This window comes from Halichoerus grypus, chromosome 13 (genome assembly GCF_964656455.1).
Source record: "Halichoerus grypus chromosome 13, mHalGry1.hap1.1, whole genome shotgun sequence".
NCBI lineage: Eukaryota > Metazoa > Chordata > Mammalia > Carnivora > Phocidae > Halichoerus > Halichoerus grypus.
The window spans coordinates 49523628-49548055 of NC_135724.1; the positions used below are offsets into that span (position 1 = coordinate 49523628).

Genomic DNA, 24428 nt, shown 5'->3' on the forward strand with positions numbered 1-24428 from the left:
GCAGGGCCTTCTCCAAACCCAAACATGAAGCCAGGCTTCTAGAAGAATCACAGGCTGCTTCCACATGTCCAGCACCATCCAGATATTCTTGCTAATTTGAAATTATCATTCAAGGGAAAAATGGGAAAAGAAAAAGCACGGTGTGTTTGAAACTATGGGTATAGAGAGGCCTGTGAAGTCGCAGGTGAAAAAAACCATTCAAGGGCACACTTCGGTGAACACACTTAGAAAAAGGCATGTGATACCCCTTTTGGGACTGTAACCCCTAAATAATTTTTCTCTGAGTAGTTCTCTCAGAATTTTCTCTCTTAGTTTTTACAAAAGACTTGAGTTCTACCTCACAGAGAATGCTTCCTTTAACTTTTTGTTAATGTTTCCCAGTTTGCAATTTTTCAGATCTTTTTCTCTCGTCGCTATTAACACTCACCATAGCTGAGCCCCAAGGAAGCAATTTTGTCATAGTTTTGTCAAATACAAACAACGGACATTTCCAGCTGCTCCCAGTTGGTCACTTGCAACCCTTAATTCTACCCCTGGTTTTCACAGGTGGAGCCACGGAGCTCTTGCTCCTCCACCATTCCAGCTTTGGGCACCCTATTATTATACCAGATCAGATTCTGAAGATAACTCAAGACAACCCAATGCAACCAAGGAAACAGAGTTGGTCCTGGCGCCCTTCTGCCCCAGCACAGAAAGGAGGCAAAGCAGACTCTAGAGGGAGGGCCCAAGACATCCGGCATGGTACTCACCATTAGACACCCACACCACCCACCAGGGTGCTGGGGCTCACAGCTGCTGTCCCTAGGTCTTCTCGCCTCTCCTAGTTTTTAGCAGGAAAGCAAGAGGTATGACAGAACAAGAATTCATGAGGCTGCTGGAAATCAGAAGGTTCCAGGGGCCTACTAAATAAACCCTAGGCTCCATGTTCAGGCAGCGGGACCAGAAGGCCCAAGAAGGAACCCAGTGTTAGAATAATGATCAGCACTTATGGGATGCTCATAGTGTACAAGGCACTGTGCTAACGACCCCAGCATCCCATTTAATTCCACAACAACTTCATGGAACTGGCTGACCCAACCCTACAAGTGAGGAAGTAGGCTTTGCAATAATGCACCTGAGGTCACACAGTTGGGGAGCTTGGGAACTCGGATCCAAACCCATACACCTGGTTCTAGTGCCCATACACCTAACCATTGCCCCCCACTGCCTTCAGGAAAGATAAAAAGCAGCCAACAAACAGGAAAGATAACCACCTGGCCTGCCGTCCTCATGGAGTTGTTGTGAAGGAAAAATATGTCTGTCCTTTGGAAAGATAAATGTGATACACAAATGTGAGCTGGATTTGCTATGATCATTTCTACACATGTTCTGGAACTCACTCCTCTTCCCACACTTCTCCCCTTCTCCTATGGAATTCTGATGCACTTATCCCTTGGAACGGAAATGACATTCTTCATTGCTTCTACTCTATATCATTTTAATGAAGAAAACAAAATTTATAAATTTATATTTACCCCTTAAAATGTGAATTAATTCTCCTTCCTTTTCTGCTAACTATAATAATAAAGGATACTAGAGCCATATGTGATAGTTTTAAAGAAAAGGGTAACTGAGAAATATGTAGAAAAATACCACCGTAGTATATATTGTATTTTATCTCTAGAAAGTACAAATTAATATACAGGTGCCTCGTGTTCCAGAGAATGAACTCCGCCAAATTGTAACTATAGTTACATCCCAAATTGATTAGCTCTGCATACTGAGACCAAGAAATGCTGGCCCTGAGAGCCTGATTAAAGCTTGAATATGCTTCCTTCATTAACCTTTCAAAGCTTCCCCTCACTGAAGCTTCTGTCAGAGAAGCAAGTAAGTGGCAAACCCATCAGATTTAAGTCTGTCTCTCCCCCGGACAACTGTCCGGAATTCTGGGAAAGGGGCTAACAAGCATGACATATAAACAGACTTAAGAAAAACAGAAGACCTGCTTGAGACCAAAATGCAATAATGAATCCCCAAATAAACAAGGGATGGCTGTCCTAAAATAACGCCACACTCAATTCCTAGAGAAGATCACCCATTTTGCTCTTTACTGTAATTTTGTACCGAATTTGAAAAAGTGCAGTATTCTTATGTAAACAGTCCTGACTTCACATAGCAAATGCTTCTGAAGAACTATCTCCAAATACCTTTGGAAACAAGCCACCAGGTAACAATTTGCTAGAACAGTACGTGGCCCCTTTGCCCTGTGAATAATGAACCCCTGGTTTACCTATAATCTAAATTCAGTTATGGGGGGCGCCTGGGTGGCTCAGTCGGTTAAGCGTCTGCCTTTGGCTCAGGTCATGATCCCGGGGTCCTGGGATCGAGTCCCTGCTCAGCAGAGAGCCTGCTTCTTCCTCCCCTCTGCCTGCCTCTCTGCCTACTTGTGCTCTCTATCTTCAAAAAAATAAAATCTTAAAAAAAAACTTAAAAAAAATAAATTCAGTTATGCAAATCATAAACAAGACATACCTAAAATTAGACAATAACTAAACCCTGTACGTTACCGAGTCTACTTTTGCCGAAATAAAAGCCAACCATATTACCACATTGGAGAGTAAATCATACCTTCCCATCTCTTCAGGAACGAGGTTCCAGACCTGTCATGCTGTGGTATTTGGCAGTGGCTGTACCAGAATGTCCAGAGAGTGATAACAGCCTCTCACCTTGGAAGCGCGGTAACAGCACCTTGGCTTCTATAATGCTATACCTTCAAAGCACTTGTCCGCCTGGTATCTCTCTTAGCCTCACCACAGGCCTGTGAGGTAGACTTACCTCCCTTGGCAGGTGTCACTCTGCCCACTGGGCAGATGCAGCATCTGAGGCCCACGGAGTTTGAGTGCCTGGTTTCAAGTCATCAGAGTAAGTAGGGGCAGGTCCTACAGGGCTGTCGGGTCTTTGGATGCCTCCCACCCACGCTACCTTACATCACTTTGTCTCCCTTAACGGTTAAAGTTTAACCTTTACCCATACCTGAAGGAATGGGTTCTTGGGTTCTGCTGCATTCAGTGAGCAGCTTTGGCTACTTCTTAGGGACTGGAAACTCATTTATCTTCAATAAAACCAGATCCAGAGTCCTAGGGCTTGCAAAAATGATGAGGCTCCGTGGTGGAGCCAGCAGCCCACTTTAGGTTTCTAGAACTGCAGGGACCCTTCTAGGACATGGAAGTTGAGAAATCACCTCAACCCCATTGTTGGGCCCCTTCCCCAAGACTACACTTGCCTGAAGGGTAGAAGACCCAGCATCCAACAACAGCTCCACCTAACTTGGTTGAGAAAGGACTTACTCTATCTGGGCCTCACCTTCCTTATCTATAAAATTAAAGGCTGATTTAAATCATCTCAAAGGCTCTTCCATCTCTAAAATTCTACTCTACCCCTATGCTGGATATCCATCACCTTGCCTAAAAACTGAATCTAAGAACTCTCAACACCGGGACACCTCTCGCATAGCCTTTTCCAAGATGTCCCACGTTGATTTCATCCCCATCGTCTACTCGTACCACCTGCTCTCACTCTCGCCCTGCCTCTCGGCTCATGCTCTCCAATATTGGTAAGTTGTTATCATGTGTCCTCTTAAGTCATCGGTTTGTGATTTCCACACAAAATTCAACCACCACAAATGAAATCTTTCAGCAACTTATTATTTGTGTGTATTTTTCACCAAATCCCCACCCATGTAGCTAGTTACATGGTCATGAAATTTTAAATAAAATTTCTCTCAAGGTCACTGTTCTTAAAGAAACCTTTTCTCATGATTCTTCCTATTTCTACTAATGCCTGAATAAATATTTGAAATCTACTGATTTCCAAAATAGATAGGCACATAAGTGTTGATTTTGTCTTCTTTTGACAAGTTTGATTTTCCTCTTTATTTCTACCTTTTCTTTTTTATTTTATTTATTTATTAAGATTTATTTATTTATTTGCTAGAGAGAGAGCGCAAGAGCACAAGCAGGGGGAGCTGCAGGCAGAGAAGCAGGCCCCCCGCTGAGCAAGGAGCCCGATGCAGGACTCGATCCCAGGACCCTGGGATCATGACCCGAGCCAAAGGCAGACGCTTAACCGACGGAGCCACCCAGGCGTCCCTATTTCTATCTTTTCATTTTGGTCTGTTCTGTCTTCCTTTCCTTTATAATTCCCGGGTTCATCTTGCTCTTGCTACCACCTTCAGTGAGCCTACCCCAGCACAGCAGGACAACACAGGGCACCAATCCCGAAATACGTAATGTGCAGGTAAAGAACAGTGGTGTGCAGGAGGGGAGAAAGTACTGAGCATCTCTGCCAGCACATTCCCACTGTAAAGCCCTACTTTGTCACAGAAAGAAATGGAGAAGTGTGTATCCAGAAGGAAGGATGTTAAAGCAGTGAGAGAGCCAAGCAGCTGGGGACTGTTAACTTTAATCAAAGTCCAACCACGAGTTGTTTTGTTGTTGTTGTTGTTGCTGTTTGTTTTTTTAACAACAGGAAGTAAATTCATTCTCTTTTACATTCTCCCTCTCACACTCAAACACACACACACACACACACACTCACTCACTCATTCTTTTCTCCTCTATCGCTCTTCTCTTCCTTTTGCCAAGGCACAGAAACAAGCTGGACAGAAAAGCCCCGGCTCCCCTGAGCTGTCTCCAGAACACTGCAGTGGTCACGGGCAGTGCGAAACCGAACCGCAGGGCATGAGAAGCACGGTCAGAGAGAGACACGTACCGCGTGCAGCGGCCTCGGAGACAGACGACCGTCTCTCGGTTCCCTACGGCAGCCGTAACAGATTTCCACACACGTGGTGGCTTAAAACAAAATAAATCTCTCCTCTCATGGTTTGAAGAGCCAGAAGTCTGAAATCAACTCCAGTTGGCTGAAATCAAGATGTTGGCAGGGCTGAGCTCCCTCCAGAGGCTCTGACCAGAAAATCCATTTCCTTGCCTTTTTCAGCCTCTAGTGACCACCTGTATTCCTTGGCTCGTGGCCCCTTCCTCCACCTTCAGAGCACATCACTCCAGTCTGCTTCAACCAGCCCACCCCCTTCTCCTCTCGGTCATTTAATATCCCTCTCCCTCCCTCTTATGAGGACACTCTGATCGAGCTTAGAGCCCACCCAGATAGCCCAGGATCATCTCCCCATCTCAAGATCTTCAATTTAATCACATCTGCAAAGCACCTTTTGCCATATAAGGTAACATGCAAGTTCCAGGGATTAGGACATGGATCTCTCTGGGGGGCCACTATCCAGCTTACCACAGCGCACCTGTGTCTAGCTGGGTTCTTGGACAAAGTCTTCCTCTCACTCATCCACTACATTATGGACATGAGACTTGAGAAAAGAGAGCAAAGATGTTTTCTAAATATCAAAATAGAGAAATCTTGTGTATTTTTGCTCCTGTCCTGTCACAGATTTACCTTTCCCATTATGTTTTGTCTATTAAACCATCTGGTTTGTATCCAGTGAACCCGAGTATCCCCTTACTTCCTGCACCAGGGCACAACTCCTGTTTCATTACCCTCGGCGTTATGAGAAGTTATCCACCTGTTACACAGAAACTCAATTTCCAACCAAAACTGGGCCTCAGAACCACACATATCTGTGTGTGCCAAAGGTCCAGCAATGGCCTGTTACCGCATCTCAGATCAAGCATGGAGAAGGAAAAGAGCTTCGCCAGAACTCACCAAACCTCTTGTAACCGAAGGACTGCACCTCCTCCTCCTCTGCAAAGTCGTCTGCAGGAGAAGAAAAGACACAGTGTTAACCCTGGGGAGGCCCAGAAGGACGGGGTCAGCGAGGGATTCAACGGCTATGATCTACACCTGCTCCCCCCTCCCCTCTGCCCACACTGTCCTTCTGCTCCTGGAACACACCACGCTCTCTGAGAAAGACCACAGGGTCCCTGTGCAGGCTGTTCCCTCTGGCTGGAATGCTCTTCCCCCCATTTTGAGGAGACTCCTTCTAATTCAGGTCTCAGCTGAAGTATGACATCTCTGAGATGCCTTTCTGGACCACAACCTGGCCATCCCTGTCACACCAACCACCCTATTTTAATATTACTCTCTGACACCATCCTTGTGTGTGTGTGTGTGTGTGTGTGTGTGTGTGTGATGTGATCATGCATTCTGTGAGCACACACTTTTTCTGTTTTGTTTCATGAACGAATCCCCCATGCCTAGAATGGTGCCTGCCACAAAGCAGGGGCAAAATAGATTTTGTTGAATGATGACTGGATAACCCGCTATCTTCACATAACTGAGCCTACAGCCCTCCCTCTCAGATGCCAGGCTCGGGGGTCATGTCTTCCACTAAATGTGGCATCTCAGGAGCCCAGCACAACTTCTGCAGTGACAACCAAATCCTTCCCCACTCCCTTTCCATTGGATAACTGGGACCAACAGATGGTTTCCCAGTAAATACATTTCAAAAGACAGCCTTGTTCTGGGAATTCCTAAATGTAGGCCCCTCTGGAAACAAAAGAAATAGGTCAGCAAAACTTTCTACCAAAAGGTCTGAATCCACCCCACCCTCCCAAGACAAATGCAATGTGATTCTTTATCACACTGATAAAGAACCTATTTTACAGTTCTGCCAAGTGTGGGTCTGGTGATTTCTTGGGCAACTTCTGATGACAAGTAAAGGTGTCAAGACTAGGCCTTTCCAGAGACCCCGAATCAATTATTCTTGAGCCGGTCACCATTACCGCACCAGCACTCAGCTCTCTCCCGGCAATGTGGTTCAGTTCAAAAGCACTTATTTGGACCAGAGACTGCCAGGCGGTGGGGCTTCAGAAATGAGTGAGACGTGGTCCCTTCCCTCAAGAAGCTGACAGGCTTTGGGGGGGGGCGGGGAATAAAGCCTCTGTGATCATCTTTCTCAGACCCCAAATGGGATGCAGGATGTGGGTCTATCTGAACCTTGAAATGTCATGGAAAAACCCAAGAGTATGACATCTATAATACAATGCGGTGGACCTTGGAGCACTAGTGTGTTAGGAAGTGCTATGAAAACACTAGTGAGAGAGCAATTACCTCCAGCAGAGAAAGGAGAAGTGTGCTATCTCTGTATTTTATCATTGTTTCCTTACTCAGAGAACAGGGAAGAGATCTTGCTAGGAATCTAGAAGGCCTGGTCTTCATAATTAAAGCAGTCTCCTTATGTCAAAGATTAATGCCTTAGTTCTTTCTACATGTTAGAACATGCTTACAACCCAGAGAACAGCACCCTTCTCAGTCACTCGGTGACTGGTTTTTTCCACAAATACATATTAAGCTCCTCTGGGGCCAGCTTTACTAAGTAATCCTATCATATTAACGGCTGAGTAGCTTGGTCTAGTCTTAATTAATGAGAAACCCTGATCTGCTGCTTCTGCTTAGAAATCCATGCATTTATTTATTCATTCACTCAATAAATACATGCTTATAGCCTAGTGGCATTGATGAGACATGAACACAGGTAATGGTGCCACCCAGACGTCAGCCTCCCCTGCCAGCCCCAGCCCCTCCTCCGCCATGTCACATCGGCAGAAGGATCTACTCACACACAGACGTTGTGAACCAAGGAGGCATCACTGAGGATCTCACAGTGGAAACAAAAGAGTGATTTATGCTGCACCCCTGATAGCAAGCAGCTTAAAGTTTCCCATTAGACATTTCTGTTCTCCCCCCAAAGCTTCTTTTCAGCAGACCTACCATTAGTTTGTTTGTTTGTTTTCTTTTTCCTCTCTGATCTTTTTCCCATGCAGCATTTAGTCTGACTGACTCCTGTCTCCTTCCTGAAATTTCCCTGGGAACTTCAAATGTCTCATATTTTTGTTATTAAAGCAATTCAGCTCTGTCTCCAAATTAACATACTCAAACCCATTCAGGGGTTCAAGAAAACAAAGGCCTTCCAGGTGACCCCTAAGAAGACTCAAGGATCTCCTGGTTCTTGTTTTAAGCCTCATCCCAAAAGGATCAGGAGTTCTTATAGTGGCTACTAAAAGAATACAAAGTTTTGTCTCATCCAACTCTCAGGGGTACAAGTGACGTACCACAGATCACATCTCACTCAGATGATCAGGGAAGGTCTCACAGAGAAGTATGTTAAATGAATCTTCTTAATGTTTTTCCTTTGGAGTGAAAAAGAGAATTTGGGAAACACGGCATACTCTATCCCTCTCTTGGCAATTCATAGTGGTTTTTGAACTATTAGAGATCTGAGAAGTGCTAATAGAAAGAGAAAAAAACTTGCTTAACTTTGTCTTACTCCATGTTTTCAACAGTTGACCTTAGAATCCTCTTCTCCTATCTTTAAAGGCTGGGTGACGTTGGTTAGGTAATACTTACCTACAGTTCATTTGGCCCCCAGAGCCCACTGCCACATTTTCTCCACTGTGCGGGGAACAGACAGACCATTCACGTTGGTGATGGAGCCAGAGAAAGAGAAAGAATCCAGAGTTGATGGCTCTGTGTCTGTATGGGCAACCCACACAGGCTACACAAGCCCCACGAGAGAAGATGAGAGGTCAAGTGTTCCTATCGCTTGAACATTTTAGTGGGCAAAAGACTACAATGGGGCCCACAGTGGCAGATAGATGGGCTTGAGGACGACAAATAAGCCTGACATGATGGGCAGTGTTGTGGTCTGTTCTCAAAACCTTTTCCTCACACCCTGTAGACCCAAGCTAAGTGCACCCCAGATGCTTTATAGTACTGAGGGCCTGCGGACGTGATAATCTCAGTGAGTTCAAGTGAAGATGCTCCAATCAGAGGGCCGTGTGTGATGCCCTACAGTTAGAATTTACCTCTCCTTCCCCTACACTCCCTTTGGGTCCATCTGACAGCACTTTCCTCCGTCTGCCCCATATTCCAGTTCCTGGTTTTCATGCCACCAGAGGGAACGCCATTTGAAAGCAGGAAACTTGCCATGTTGTACCCTCAGCCTCTAGTACATTTATGGCATGTTACAGATACTCAATAGTTGTTGAAAATTAAGTAGATTTGAGTTATACATGTGTCTTTCTCTACTACCAGCTGAAGAATTCCTGAAAGAAAGAGATTAAATCTTTTTCTTTTTGAATATCCACCATGTTTGGGGAAAATAAGAGAATATTTAGTTAATACCTCCTATAAGTCAGGTACTTCTCCTTCATTATGCTTCTGTTTACAGATGAGAAAACTAAGGCTCAGGGGAGGTACATAACCTGACCCCAGGTCTCACAGCTTATGAGTAGACAGACCAAGACTAAGACCCAGATCTGGGGGGCCCTTGAGTTCCACACCATGATGGTCACTGACCCCACAGACCCAAGAAACCGAACCCTGTGCTAGCAGCAGAAAAGCTAAGATGCAATGCTTTCCACCCCAGAACCCTGAAAAGGCTAAGGAATTTGGGGCGCAGGTCACTCTTGAAGGAGAACCAAGGTAAGGCTAAAATAGAAGGATGGGATGAACATATATTAAAGAAGCAGTTGACTGTAACCAAAAAGATAATAGATGTTGGCAAGGATGTGCAGAAATCAGAACCCTCATATGCGAGTGGTGGCAATGCAAAATGGTGTAGCCACTTTGGAAAATGGTCTGACAGTTCTTCAAAAGGGTTAAGCATAGAGACACCATATGATGCTGCCCTTCCACCCTAGGCATATACCCAAGAGAAATGACAATACATGTCCACACAAAAACTTGCACACAAATGTTTGTAGCGGTATTAGTCATAACAGAGAAAAGTGGAAACAACTTGAATGTCCACAAAATGATGAATGGATAAATTAGCATAGAGCCATACAATGGAGTATGACCCAGCTATAAAAAGGAATGAAGCACTGAGGCACACCACAACATGGATGACCTTGAAAACATCATGCTAAGTGAAAGAAGGCAGTCATGACAGACTCCATTTATATGAAATGAAATGTCTACATGAGACAAATTCACGGAGTTGGAAAGCAGGTCAAAGTTTGCCTAGGGCTGGAGGTTTTAGGGTGAAAATAGGGGGTGACTGCTAATGGGTATGGGATTTCTTTCTGGGATGACAAAAATGTTCTAAAATTGATTGTGATGATGGTTTAAGCAAACAAAACAAAAAACCCCACTGACTTATACACTTTAAATAGTTTATGTGGTCTGTGGGGAAAAAAAAAAAGCAGCTGGACCTCCCAAGTCCCCCCACCAAGCTAGGTAACTGGCCCTCCCCCACCGACTACAGCAGAAGGTGTAAGGTTCATTATTCAGAGAAGTTAAAAACAAAAGGTCTCTTGTCTAGAGGACACCAGGAACAGCTGAGATGAGGGCACTGCAGTGGAGTCAGGGAAAAGGTGAAAGTTTACACATGGAATGTCCAGACGCACGGTCCTCCTCTCCCACTTAATCAGCCAGCCTGGACCCTTCAGGCCAAAGACTGGAAGGTTCTTCCTGGGAAATCCGACCAGTTAAGAGAAAAACAAACGAATGATTCTGATTCTGGGAGGTCCCCAGCGGAATAGCCCAGCCAGTTCAGCTTAGAGTGACAGTCACAGTTCACAAATCCCACCAAAACAAAGATGTTCTAATTAACCTTTATAATATCCTATTCCTACAGATGAGAAGACACCCGACATCCGACACAGCCTCTAACACGAAAAGACAAAGATGAAAATAAAGAAACCAGATAAAGAAATTTGGAGGAAATACATATTACGTGACATGATACAAATTTCAAAAAAAAATTCTAGCATTAATATCCTTAGAGAGATAAGAGATAAGAATATAGCCATAAAATTAGAATAGGATGCTATAATAAAAGAACCATAGAGAAAAAGAAAAAGTTCTTGGAAATTAAAAGTATGATCACAAAAATAAAATCTTAATAGAAGAGTCAGGAAATAGAGTTAACATATTCCAAGAGTAGGGAGAAAAAAGCAAGTAAATAGAAAAGAACAAAGGCAAAAAAAAGAATTTAGAGAATCAATTCAGTGGGTCCAATATTCAAATAATGGGTGTTTTGGGTAAAAGAACAGAGGTAGAGAACCATGAGAGGATGAAATGAACAGAACTTTACAGTACTGAAGGATAGGAGTCTCCAGAGAGAAAGGGCCCATTACTTCCCAGCACAAAGGAAAGAGATCTGTTCCAAGGCACATCACTATAAAATTTCAGAACACTGAGGACGAAAAGAAAATCCTAAAAGCTTCCAGACAGGAGAAAAGAAAAAAAGAAAAAGGTTACTTAAAGGGAAAGAAAAAAAAAAAAAGAATGACCTCACTTCTCAACAGCAAAACTAAAAGAAAATAGATCAATGCCCTCAAAATTCTAAGGCTAAATTATTTCCTATGCAGAAATCTCTCAAACGAATAAATAGGTAACATAAAGATCTCTACAGATCTACAGATCCCCCAAAAATGTACCTCTCATGCACACTTTCTTCAAGACATTATTAGAGAATGCATTCCACTAAAATAAGGAACAAACCCAGAAAGACGTGTGTGTGTATCCGTGTGCATTACGCACACTACGCACTCTAATCTAACCCTAACCCTGAGTAGGTCAGAAGACTCTGGGGAAGATTTCTTCAAAAAGATGGAAATGAAAGAATGTCTACTATAGGTGAGCACATGCGTAGAGATCCAGGAAAGTGGAAGAGACTCTGGGGATGAATGATGATGTGTACATACACAGGAAGCTAAGCACACAAAATAACAAGAGGATTATTAACTCCAGAGGAAGAGAAGTTATGCAAGAAAGAAACAGCAGTCAGCTGTGAATAGCATTTATACCATTATAGTAATATGAACACTGAATATTGCTTAAATCAAGATTGTGATGTGACTATATTGGGATGATGGAGGGCAACAGAAGGTGTCTATGAGGGTGTTGGGTGGAGATGAGGGTAAAAGAACTAAATCCTTATCTGCTATAAAGGGAAGTCAGTATATAATGCCTAAACTCAAAATAATGGTAGTAATAAGGAGGAGGAAGAAGAGGAGGAGGAGGGAGTACCATAAGCACGTCACTTAAAGAAAAGGGGTTGTGGCAGACGGGTCTGCCTAGAGGACTACCAATAATTCTTTCCATCCCTCCACGTGCAAGTCCATCTCCACTCTCCTGAACCTGGGACGGCCCTATGACTTGCTTTGGCTGATGCAATTTGCCAGAAGCGGCAGTGGGTGACCTCAGGAACCAGGCATTAGATGCCTTTCAGTTTCTGTTTTCACCCTCCTGTCAGCCAGCTACCATGTGCAACATCCAACTACCGTGCTGGACTGGGCCCCCCCCACCCCCCGGAAGAGAAGATCTCTGGAGGATGAGAGACGATGGAGGGAAGGAAGCCATTCCAGCCACGCCGCTGATGCCCAGCCACGAGGGGGAGGCCGTCCAGCCTGGCCAACACCTCAGGAAGCAGAGGCCAGCCCGAATCGCAGAATCTTGAACAAATAAACAACTGCTGTTTTAAGCTGCAGGGTTTGGGGATGGTTTGTTAGGCATCGGTGGATAACCGCAAGAAAAGTAAATGCCAAAAGAAAATGCTACAAATGTTCTGAAGAGGCTGCCTCTGGGGACTGGAAAATGATGAAACGAAGGTGGGCCGGGCAGGAAACTGCCTCTTTTCATAATAAATCTCATTCATAATAAATATTATTTGACTCCTTAAACTATGTACATCTCTGACTTTGATTTAAAAAAAACTAAAGCAACAAACAAGGGAATGTGGGTGGAAGATACCAATCAGCTAGACAAAAATGAGAGTGCTCAGGCCCTACAGACGCTGACGACCAGAGAAGGGCCAGAGGTCCAAGGTCCACCCTGCTTCAAAGGGCCAGCGTGAAGAGTTCCACCTGAGGCAACAGAATATGGACTTCCAGCCTTCAATCCTTGGCACAGCGCAGGTTCTGACAAATGCCAGATTGAACGGAACAAGTTCAGACTTTTTTAGGAGCCAGGCTGAAGGACCGTGGACAGAGGCTAGGCTGAATTCAGACTTCTTTTCCAAACTGGGTCCAGTGATGCCATCCACATGTGTGTATCCATCAGCTACTCTGTGCCGTTTCCACCTCAATGCAGTCCCAGCTCTTCTAGAGCCATCGCTGTTAGAATAAAACAGTACAGTCCCATGTGTGTGGGGGGGGGGGCGGCGGTAAAATGTTTAACTGCTTCCAAACCAGCTGGCGAAATGCTCTGCTAGAAGCATTCCTGCCGGCTGTTCCCCCATGAGTTCCCACCACCAATAGCTATTGTAGCAGGACTGGGTGGTGAGGAGAGGAAAGTGCCCCTGCGCTCCTGGGGCCAAATACCCCAAGTCTACCGTCACCCTCCACTGGCCAGTGCTGCATGGAGGAGCTTTCATGGAGTTAGCTGTCTGTGGAACTGTGGCCTCCTCAGAGCATCACCTGGGTTGCTAAGTATTTTGGACCTGCCCTGGGACACTGCTGTACTGCTCTGGAGGACTTTTCTCCTAAAGCTAGACTGATGTACTGGTAAAGCTTGGGCTTTGGAATTGTAAGACCTGAGTTTGAACACCGGTTCAACTTTGGGGCTCGATCCCACAACCCTGAGACTGTGACCCCAGCCGAAATCAAGAGTCGGATGCCCAACTGACTGAGCCACCCACGTGCCCCAATGATTGAGTTTCAAAAAACACGAAGCTCCAGTGTGAATTGAGCATATGGGGGAGGTTGACAGCAAGGAAGTTTGGTTAGCAAGGGTAACATGCGGGGTGGGTTCAATGTGGGCTGTAGCTAACTGGCACTGAAGTATCTATTTGATATTGAAAAAGATGTATCTTAATGAATTTGAGCTTTAAAAATCGAAGACAGACACTCTTTAATCTTGATTTAACCCTAAGAGCAGAACTGGTGTATCTGCCCTGGCTTCATAGCTTTATAAATATAAAACCTTATGTGGCCCCTTGTATAGTTTGCTTTGCCCTATTGGCATTTCTGGGCCGCAGTTGTTAAGTACTGTGCAAGTGAATGAGCTCAGTGCAGTGTAGCAAAATACTGAGTTTCAGTATAATTTTGATGGGGTAATTAGATCTGCCTTCCGGGCCTTCCTCCTACCCCACCCCAAATGGATCAAGGAATTTGTACAATTTAAATACTTCTAGATTATTCTAAATATTACAGAAGATTTATTTCGATTACTCAGGTGCTTTTCAAATTTTACCTTTTGCAACAATGGGATCACTTTCTGGTTCAATGGTATAAGTTGTGGTTTTTTTTTTTTTTTAGTCAATATTACAGACACAAACTGACCCCAATTTCTGGCACAACTTACAAATCTGATGCTTGTAAAAACAGCAGATACTTGCTTTTAGGGTAAAGGGAGATGCAATACCTTTTTCCTTCCTTTATAGTCCAACAAAATTGAAGTGATTTTTTTTTTTTTGTAATGGGGGCCTAAACCAGATTTCCCCCAAGAGTCAACTTTGACAACTTAAAAAGTAAGAAACAAATATGACACTCAAAACCTTGATCCCCACATCTACTACTCATGGGTAACTACAGAGGAGAGGACATGCTTCCCTTTCTTTTATGAGGTACCCCCTCATCCAATAACATTGGTCAGGTTAATAATAAGAAAGTCCAGAGGAAGAGGAATCATTGCCTCAAATTTTATAAGGGCTCTGGAAGGGCCTCAAATACATGGGTCATTTGTCAAGAAAAACTAATACTGTCCATTTCTCTGGAGGCATGCAAAAAATAACTGGTCTTTGCTAAACCTCCCCCCGAACAAATAAATAATGATACATCTGTTTTGTTTTGAAATCACATAACTTTAGGTTATCCAAACAATTATGCCAAAGTAATATAATTAATTACAAATGAGAGACCAACATTGAGCTTAGGAGAGAAAGTTTGAGAAAACTTCGATTTTCTCTCACCTCCCACACTGAAATGTCATACTTTAAGGTTGTGGGGTGCCCAGATGCATAATTTGCCTCTTCAATTACAATTAGAATAATGCAATCTGAAATATGAACTCTAATTCAAGATAATGAATCAGGTTTGCATCATCCCTCCAAAGGAAAATACCCCTGACTTCAGGCAGGTCGCCCTCTCCTCCCATGTCCTCTGGCAACATTTATCTGAACCTCAAATAGGGCACTTTTCACATATTACCTTAGATTACAGTCATTTATGCATAAGCCTTACACTGCCCACCAGACTGCAAGCTCCGTGAGGACAGGCTATATATGTACTAAATATTTGAATATGTCTCAATAATATAAATGAATATTTGAATATATTTAATATAAAGAATATTTGAATATATTTAAACACTATATTAAATAAAGAATAAGTAAAAGCTAGTTAGGATTTGGTAGCCCAAAGAAATAATAAGATACAAATATGACAGCTTAATGGCAAATCAACACTAGCAGTGAAACAGACATGATCTCATATAGTTTTAAAAAAAATATGTATACATACCTCTGTCCTAATAGTTCCTTAGAGACAAATTTGTTTTATGTTTTGATTCTTTTATGTCATATTTGTACTGGATAAAACTGGACACTGGATTTGAGTTACAAATCTTGAAAATATTATGTCATTATCAATAGGCACCTGAACAATGGTGCTCCAGGAAAATTAGTGCTCGTAGGCAAATCAAATGTATTTACAAATATTAAATCAATTTTCTACCACTATCATAAATGAGAAAATTGTATGATTTCATTAGAATTACAAACTCACTATAAACACGGTCCCTGCATTTTCAGTAGGGCTGGTTTTTTGTTTTGTTTTGTTTTACTACGTTATGATGACGACAAGAACACAAGAGCGAGCAGCTGGAGGTGGACCAATATGAACACTGTTGTTATAGACAGCACAGCTCCCTCCTATCCCTGAGGTCAGTTTTAACACATTCATAATTTGAAAATTACTTTCCTTTCAAAACTGAACTCTATTCTTCATGGTATAAACTGTATCACTTGATTAACTTAAATGGTTCATAATTGGCAATTATATTACTGCCTGGAGGAAGCAGCAGGTTACAATTACACAGTATTACAAAAACTAAAATGTCTTGGGGCACCTGGGTGGCTCAGTCATTAAGCGTCTGCCTTCGGCTCAGGTCATGATCCCAGGGTCCTGGGATCGAGCCCCACATCGGGCTCCCTGCTCAGCCGGAGGCCTGCTTCTCCATCTCCCACTCCCCCTGCTTGTTGTTCCCTCTCTCACTCTCTCTCTCTCTGTCAAATAAATAAATGAAATCTTAAAAGAAAAAAAAAACCTAAAATGTCTTGAGTTTTCGTTACCTGTTAGACACCATTCTAAACAATTGATCTGTGCTAACCTATTGAATCTTCCAAAAAACAAACAAACAAACAAAAATGGCATTGGACAGATGCCATTACTATTGCCCCTTTGACAGATAAGGAAACCAGGCCCCTCAGGGGAGGTTAGGTAATTTACATATGGCCACCAGGCCCCCTGGTTTCACAGCCCAGACTCCTTGCCACCACACTAAAATTCTCAGGTTCGGGGCGCCTGGGTGGCTCAGTCGTTAAACGTCTGCCTTCGGCTCAGGTCATGATCCCAGGGTCCTGCTCAGCAGGAAACCTGCTTTTCCCTCTCCCACTCCCCCTGCTTGTGTTCCCTCTCTCGCTGTGTCTCTGTCAAATAAATAAAAATTAAAAAATTTTTAAAAAATAAAAATAAAAAAAATAAAGTTCTCAGGTTCAACTCCTGGGATCACTACATATGATTACATTTTATGAAATGTTATATTTTAAAGTATGTATTATCAGTTATAAGGGTGGGCTATTTTGCCTGTGAATAATAAGTTGTTACATAAATATCAGCCAGTTTCCTAGCATTTCTATGTCATAAGGAAGTGACTAAGGCCCAAAGCAGTGCAACTACTTCCACAAAAGCCAAGTACAAGTTAGGCAGAATGTCAAATGTCCAATTTCTCAAGCTAGTGACTACGACCTTGTGTGACACTGATTTGTAATCCTAAACCATTCAGGAAGCATAAAGGATCCATATTTAATATATCCAAGACCAATAAATTTACTTAATTTTAAAAATTTCTCCCATGTGGAAAAACACATTCCCTTTATATTCTAAAGAGCACTGACTGAATATGCATGGTAAATTCAGGGGTTAGCTCTTTGGCATCTTCACTTGGGACTACTAATTTCTGTTTACATTGGCTTTCGCTGCCATATAATTACAAAGGTCCCGTAAGCAATCAGCAAGACCCTTTCAAGGTACTATATTGGTTTGGGCTCTTCAAATATCATCCACTTAAACAGAAATCAAATCACTGCTTGATTGAAAGTTACCTCCCTCAAGCTTTGTTGGTGTGGTTAGAAACTGTATTGTCAGCACTAAAGAATGAAATACTTTCTATGAAGAATGTCTATCCTTCCCTATCCCTTGCTCAAAATGTTTATTACTGTCTCTACTACTACTGTTTTAATTTTTTTAATTTTTTTTTTTAACTGATCACCTACTGGTGGTTACAGTCTATTCTCGAAAATGGCACTTCTGACAATGTTCCATCGTCTCCTGGCAAACCTGTCAGCAAGACTGTGGTGTAGAGGCTGCTTTCAGAGTTGCCGGCTTCAGTGGGCCATTCACATTCATTCAATCAGTCATAAGCAAAACCTCCTAAAGATAAACTCTACGCACTGCAACGACCCTGGCATCTGCTTTATCTTTGCAAGAGCTTCTGTCTAGAGAGGATCCTCCAGTGGCTGGCTGAAGAGCACATCAAATTGATGCGCTTCAGACCTTCGATGCCAGGTGATTATAGGCCTGAGTCCAGATGACAGGACCTTCTCTATGTTGCTCACTTCGTACCTAGTGGAGTGCAGCATACGGTAGATACCTAACAAAGATGTGCTGATTGAGTGGAATATTAGGGTTTGGCTAGAAAGGAGTCTAAGCTAGAGGTGTAATATGTGGGTTCTTGAGTCAGACTGCCTGAATTTGAATACCAGTTTTGTTACTGACTAGCTGGATGCCCTTACAGGTAATTACATCTCTTTGAGCCTAAGTTTTCCCATCTGCAAAATGGAGAAAATAACACTTGGCTTGGCAGGTGTTCAATAAATGTTAGCTATTATTAGAGAGACAAATAATAAGTGGGCACACTAAGTGGTCATCAGTCACACCTAAGTTGTCTGTGAGCATAAACCATGGTTCAGATCAACCTTGTCCCTGGCATTTATCTTCCAACACACGACCCTGTTCCCTGCTTCCAGGCCATAGACAGGAACTCTGGAAGCTGAGAGAGAGTGAGCCCGTGCCTTCAGAATGGCAGAAGATGGAGAGAGCAGAACCAGCCTGGTAGAGCTGACCCCGTGGTGGGGGTAGACTCTCTTCACAGACGATTACCTCCCAGACCTAGGATGCTGTCCCCCCACCCGTCTGCCCGATTCTTCCCATTCTGATTCACCCACTGAAGTTCCAAAGCACCACAGACACACACTGCCAACAGGAAGGCTGCGCTCTGCCACTGCTCTGGGCTTCCTCTCCCAGGACCCCACCCCTCCTTCCCACCATGGGGAGACGTGTGTCAGATTTGCCCCCTGAGAGATCACTCACATGCTGTGTTCACCCCAGGTGAAATATGCTTTTCTTCTGTCACAAAATTTAAATATCTATTCTTCCCATCTGAAAACTTGTACTTCGAGGGCCATTTAACTTGCTTTGGCAGCTGTATCAACTGCTTTTAAAACACTATTTTAATGAAAATAAGTGTTAATTCAGAAAATTAGGCACCTGGTTTTGCTATAGCTTGACAGCTACCATCTGCCAGCTTCTTCCAGTCACACCATTATCAGTGCATAAGCTGCATGGTTAAGGCGGGGGGGTGGGCACAATCTTGGGAAATTGTGGAGGAGACCACAGGAAAGATCTATACTTAGCAATAATTAAACCTTGGATTAAGAATGTTAAGCATCCCCAAACTAATGAAAAGTCAAAAGTATAATTAGATTGCAAATTTACCTTCCAAAGGAAGGGCAGCCCCAATTCCAATCAGTGAAGGAAAAAAGGCCTCAGTTTGTTTCCAGTTCCTTTCATAAAACATGTTGCTTTCTTTTTTTTTTTTTTTTTTAAGATTTTATTTATTTGTGAGAGAGAGAATGAGAGACAGAGAGCATGAGAGGGAGGAGGGTCAGAGGGAGAAGCAGACTCCCTGCTGAGCAGGGAGCCTGATGTGGGACTCGATCCCGGGACTCCAGGATCATGACCTGAGCCGAAGGCAGTCGCTTAACCAACTGAGCCACCCAGGTGCCCAAACATGTTGCTTTCAATGCAGTCAGCCCTTAAACACTTGTTTACGAATCCCAGTTAAGGACAAGAAATCTTAGGGGCGCCTGGGTGGCTCAGTCGTTAAGCATCTGCCTTCGGCTCAGGTCATGATCCCAGGGTCCTGGGATCGAGCCCCGCATTGGGCTCCCTGCTCAGTAAGGAAGCCTGCTTCTCCCTCTCCCACTCCCCCTGCTTGTGTTCCCTCTCTCGCTGTGTCTCTCTCTGTCAAAAAAAAAAAAAAAAAAAATCTAAAAGAAAAGGACAAGAAATCTTAGAGACAGTGGTAAAGCAAGGAGTCCATGAGTCCGGAAAAACAACCAGTAGACTGCTTACCAGAGCATTTTTAAAGTATTATTGCCAATGGTATTTCAGAAATGTTTATATACAAGCACACAAAAATAAGCAACTGAATACTATGTTTTGATGGCACCAACTTCCTCCCTGTGTTAAATGAGAACAGTGGTCTGGACCTCTGTGGTCCCGTGCGCTGGTGGCTGTTTTGGGCCATCTCTTAGGCCACAACTGCTGCTTTAAAACTCACCAATATTCCCAACTTTCAGAACTAGAAATGTGATTTAATAATGACACACCTCACTCTGAAGGAGTCAGATTCCTTCAAAAAGAATGTGAATATTTATCCAAAACCATGAGACCTATGGTGCAGTACAGCTAATTGAAAATGAAATCGGAAATTAAAACCAACTTCGTGTTTTAATCAGTTTGGAAGACTGCAAGTATTGCAGCAACGAGGCAAGTAATTTTCTGCTGGAAAATATATAATGATGTCATTATTTTGGTACTTGTGATTCCAGAGATGGAGGAAATAAAACAGAGACAAATATTTGCTGAATGCAACAGATAGGTGGCGCTGTGGCTCATGGCAGATATGGAATTACCTCCCAAAGCCAGGTTTATTACACAGGCCATGTTCCAGGTTGAAACATCAGAATTAGAAAGTCAAATAGGAACCTCATAAAGGTGTCTGACTCGTGAAGAAGCTAAATTTTTGCTTTGGCAAAAAAAAAACTTCTATAATTTCTAAGATGTCCACAAATAATTTCTATTTGTCTAAAAAAAATGTTTTAAGTTAATACTTTAAGCATTTGCAAGGCTTGTCTCTGGCCTCTATCATTTACGGAAATTAAATTCTAATGAAACGCTGGCTTTCTTAAGCATAATGAGTTAATAACTATGCAACATAATCACAAACCCAAGGAAAACTTTGGGTTGCTTACCTAATGGCAAATTGTCAAGATAATTCCACTTGGTAAAGGCGGCTTTCCTCTGGGGCTAGAAATACACTCTGTGCTTGGCTTCAGAAGGCTTGTGTCCAATTTCTTGGATCCACCCCCTTGGCTACTTAGTTGTCTGAGATTTACTTTTCTTCTGGTCTACACCAGAAGTTACCATACCTGGTGTCCTAGCTCTTTCCAAGCAACACAGGGAAACTGGCAAAGCTTGTCTTTAGTGCTTACCACACTCCTGGTTGCCAGTTCCTATTTGTTCTAGACTCAGCTTCCACATCTATAATGTAGGGGTTAAAATACCTACCTCATAGTGTCGTTGAAAGGATTAACTGACAGTGCTTTGGAGAGGGTATAGCACAGTGGTTGGCACTTAGTAGATACTATAAAATTATGACTGTCCCCTTCCTTCCCCATTTCACTAAACGGACAAATGAATGTAAATTATATGGCAATAGTTGGTAAGCAAACTTCTTACAGAATATTTCCTTTTAAAAGAGGACTTCAAAGTGAGTAGTCTACCCTGGGATTCACCAGTCCCTTATCACCCCTCCCCCACTGGGACAGAAGGTATGTGGGGCCTTTAGGCAGTGCCTGGATCGCAGAGGGTAAGCAATGAGCCTTCTCCAGGGGGTCTGCAAGCTGGTCCAGAATGCAGAGTAAATCTCACAAAGACATGTTTAGGACTTTCCGGTGTGTCTTCCGTGGCAGATCTGAATAACACTGAAAAATACCCAAACTGCAATAATGGTCATTTACCCAGTCAAAAAGCATAACAAGATTTTCAGGGCTCAGGAACCCACACGGGAGCTGATGGAGTGAGCAGTCAGCTTATCTTTTCCAACAGTTCAGAAACTACTGGCCTCAGGACCAGCAGTGAGAAGATTAACTTCTGGCTAAAATGATGGTAACTGAGCCCCAAAGTAACGCGTAGCCTGTGAACTCTTTCCTTGCCAAGAGGATCCTTTAATCAGTGCTGGCCGAAGAAACTGAGTGTTTCCCAAAATGTAAATGAGAGAAGAGAAACTGAGTGGAAAAAGAAGGAACACACACCACTGCGTTTCATAACTCCCTGGCCAGAAAAGTGTATCCTATCTTTTGTTTGTCTTGTGGGTAGGCTCACTTTCAGTCCCTGCCCCTCCTAGGGTCTCCTGATGAGAAACCGACACCTTGGAAGGGTAGCTAATTGGTAGGACATTATCGCTCGGGAGAGTTTAGCGAGGACTTCCTTTCAGGGAAACCTAGAGGCGAAAGTTACTTTCCAAGCGTGTGGGGCTCCCCGGGCACCTCCCTCGGACAGCAGGGCACGGTCTCTGGCGGCTGGAAATGCGGTCACCGCGGTCGGACGACATTTCGCACCCAGCCCCCTCACTCAGGCCCGAGTCTTGTGTAAAGACCAAACCAGCCCATCCCCAAACGATTCCCTTCGATGCCTCTGTTGTAATTATTTATCTCACATGTAAATCAGAATTCTGCTGGCCAATCTCTATGTTTCTCATAAAGCGAAGGCTGCCCCGCAAAGCCCTTCTCCTTGTGATTCCGTTTAAAGGAATCTGACACTTCCCTAAACCGGCCTGCAGAGGACACCGCCCCGGAGACGACCAACGGGACGATTTGTGTCACCTCTGAACACACGTGGGCACACCAACTCCACAGGCGGGCACGTGGAAGGGACGCGGAACGGAGAGCAGTTATGTTCCAATCGGTGGGTCTGATGGAGAAAGATGCCAAACGCACTTTCCGAGCCAGCTGAACTCCGCGGGCACCTAATCATTGCCAGATGTGGGGAGGACGCACCAAGAACATCCCCGAGTCCCAGAGGAAACACCCGGCCGGCAGCACACCGACTTCTCGGATGGGGAAACGGCACCAGCCGGGAGGAGAGGACCCCGAACGGAGTGTGGAGCGCCGCAGAGCGGAAAATCGACTGGGGGGAATGAGGATGCCTCTACTCTCCTCGGCATGTTTTTTCAATTAAAAAGCTGAGAACTGGAATCCGTAAACAACGACTTAGGGCTCCAAACTACTTTGCAGCGACACGATGGGGAGGGGATTACTTGCACGCCCCAAAACCCCGAACATCTAGGTCTCCTGCCGTGCCCAACTCCGGGACCGAGGAGCGCCCCACGCGTGCACGCACGAGCCCCGGGGCGCGTCTGCCCCGGCCCTCCGCGCGGAGAAAGTTCGCGCTGGCTTGCATCTCCGCCCCCTCCCGCGCGCCCCAAACCGGCCCTGCCGGCCGGGAGCCCCGCGCAGCCCGCCGCCGCCCTACCTTTCATGGTGACCGAGGAGACGCACCGCCAGCCAGGGAGCTACGCGCCGCCGAGGAAGTTCGCGCTGAACAGCCGGTCACTGCGCGCCCATGGCAGCCGCGCCGCGCGTCGGCCGTCTGCGCTCCAGCCCTCCCTCTTCGCCTCCGCCGCCGGCCCGCGCTCCCCGCTCGGCGCTCTGTGCCGCGGGGCTGCCGCGCGCGCTGCTCACCCCGGGCGGGAGGCGCCGCTCCCGCCAGCGCCCCTCCCCCTGGCCCGCCGGGGCGCTCGGGCCGCCGCGCCCACGCCCCCTCGCGCCCTCCCGCGCCCGCCCCGCCCTCGGGCCCGCGCTCGCCCCTGCCCAGTCGCTCTCTCGCCCAGCCTCTCCTCCACGCGGTGCCTCGCCCGGGGGCTCCCTTTGCCTCGTCGGACCCGCGGCGGAACGAAGTCGGAAGAAAGCGCCTCCCGGGCGGTCAAATGTTCACCCTTGGTGTGCGCGAAAGGTGCTGTTGCTGGGCTTGTTTCTAGACCCCGAACTATCTAGAGCTTGGGGTGAGAGAGTTGGGGAGCAACAGTGTCACGGGGTGGCGGAATAAGCTTGTCCCTTCCCCAAACGTCTCTGGGGGCATGGAGGATTAGAAGATTAAACCAAAGAGAGAAATGTCCTCGGGATTCAAAGTTTCCAGGTGCGCCCGGAGAAAAACGGGGCACGGGCGAGCGCGCTCACTGTCACCCGGATAGAGCTGTTGCTAAATCCGAAATTACCATGAGATGCTCTCCCTACAGAACTCAGAGCAGGATTACAACTCTTGGACCTCCAAAAAAGACAGAGATCAAAAACTCCACTACAATCCCCTTGGTTGGAAGAAGTCACCCTTCTACCCACCATCCCTAAAATTGATCTGAAATTGATCATGTTGAAGGAGGCTGGACTATTGAGTGGCTTCTTAGGAAGTTCCTTTCATTGTGGCCCATCATGTTGTCCCAGTGTGGGTTTGGTTTTTTTGGGTTTTTTTCCCCTTTTAGAAACTCCTAATCAGACCCATTTGTTGCTTTATTGCTTTAAAACATAAACTAAGTAGTGAGTGGAGCTGTGGAGAGGGAGGTGCAGAGCGACTTCTTCCACAACGATGAAATGAAAAATTACCATGTGCTTACTAGCACCAAAAGCAATACAATTCTGCCTGGGCGGTGGTTGCAGCTTTTCAGATTTCCTGTCCTGAGGATTTGGTAGCATGGTGTAAACAACCCACTGATTCATTCGAAACAGGGAATTCTGCTCTAGAAAAAGGTAATGCCCAGAAAGAAATACATTCTAAAATATTTTAGACTCTCCATTCCAGAAGCTTTCTTCTTTTGAACATCAGGGAGAAACTTGTACGTGACTAGCAAAGAAAATACAAAAAACAGCACTTTTTATTTCACTTTAGGGGTTGCTTAAACTACAGGGTCCTTGGGGACTTGCTCCAGCTTTCACTAAGATAACTGCCTTGTCTTGCAGGGCAGGTGAGAGTTGCTAAAGGGAGCCCAGATTATGGATTCTCAGCCCAGAATTTACTGACTAATGCTGGGGTAGAGTAAATCCATCAGTTTCTTTGCATAGTAATTTCTCCAACTGAAGAATGGAGAGGATTTTGGCTCCAATATTTGCGTTAAAAAATCATTTTAAAAACATAAATTATAGC

General features: G+C 44.7%; 1 protein-coding gene across 1 annotated transcript in view; it reads right to left on the reverse strand.

The window, feature by feature from the left end:
- Nucleotides 1-22986, reverse strand: part of COLEC12 (collectin subfamily member 12) — a 186442-nt gene extending 163456 nt beyond the window's left edge. Inside the window, exons 1-2 of the mRNA XM_036082041.2 lie at nt 22767-22986; nt 5707-5757 (exon numbers count right to left, since the gene is read on the reverse strand). Coding sequence (XP_035937934.2) covers nt 5707-5757; nt 22767-22773 — 58 coding nt within the window. The 5' untranslated portion in view covers nt 22774-22986. The remainder of the gene's footprint in view (nt 1-5706; nt 5758-22766) is intronic.
- Between the last annotated feature and the right edge of the window lie 1442 nt (nt 22987-24428).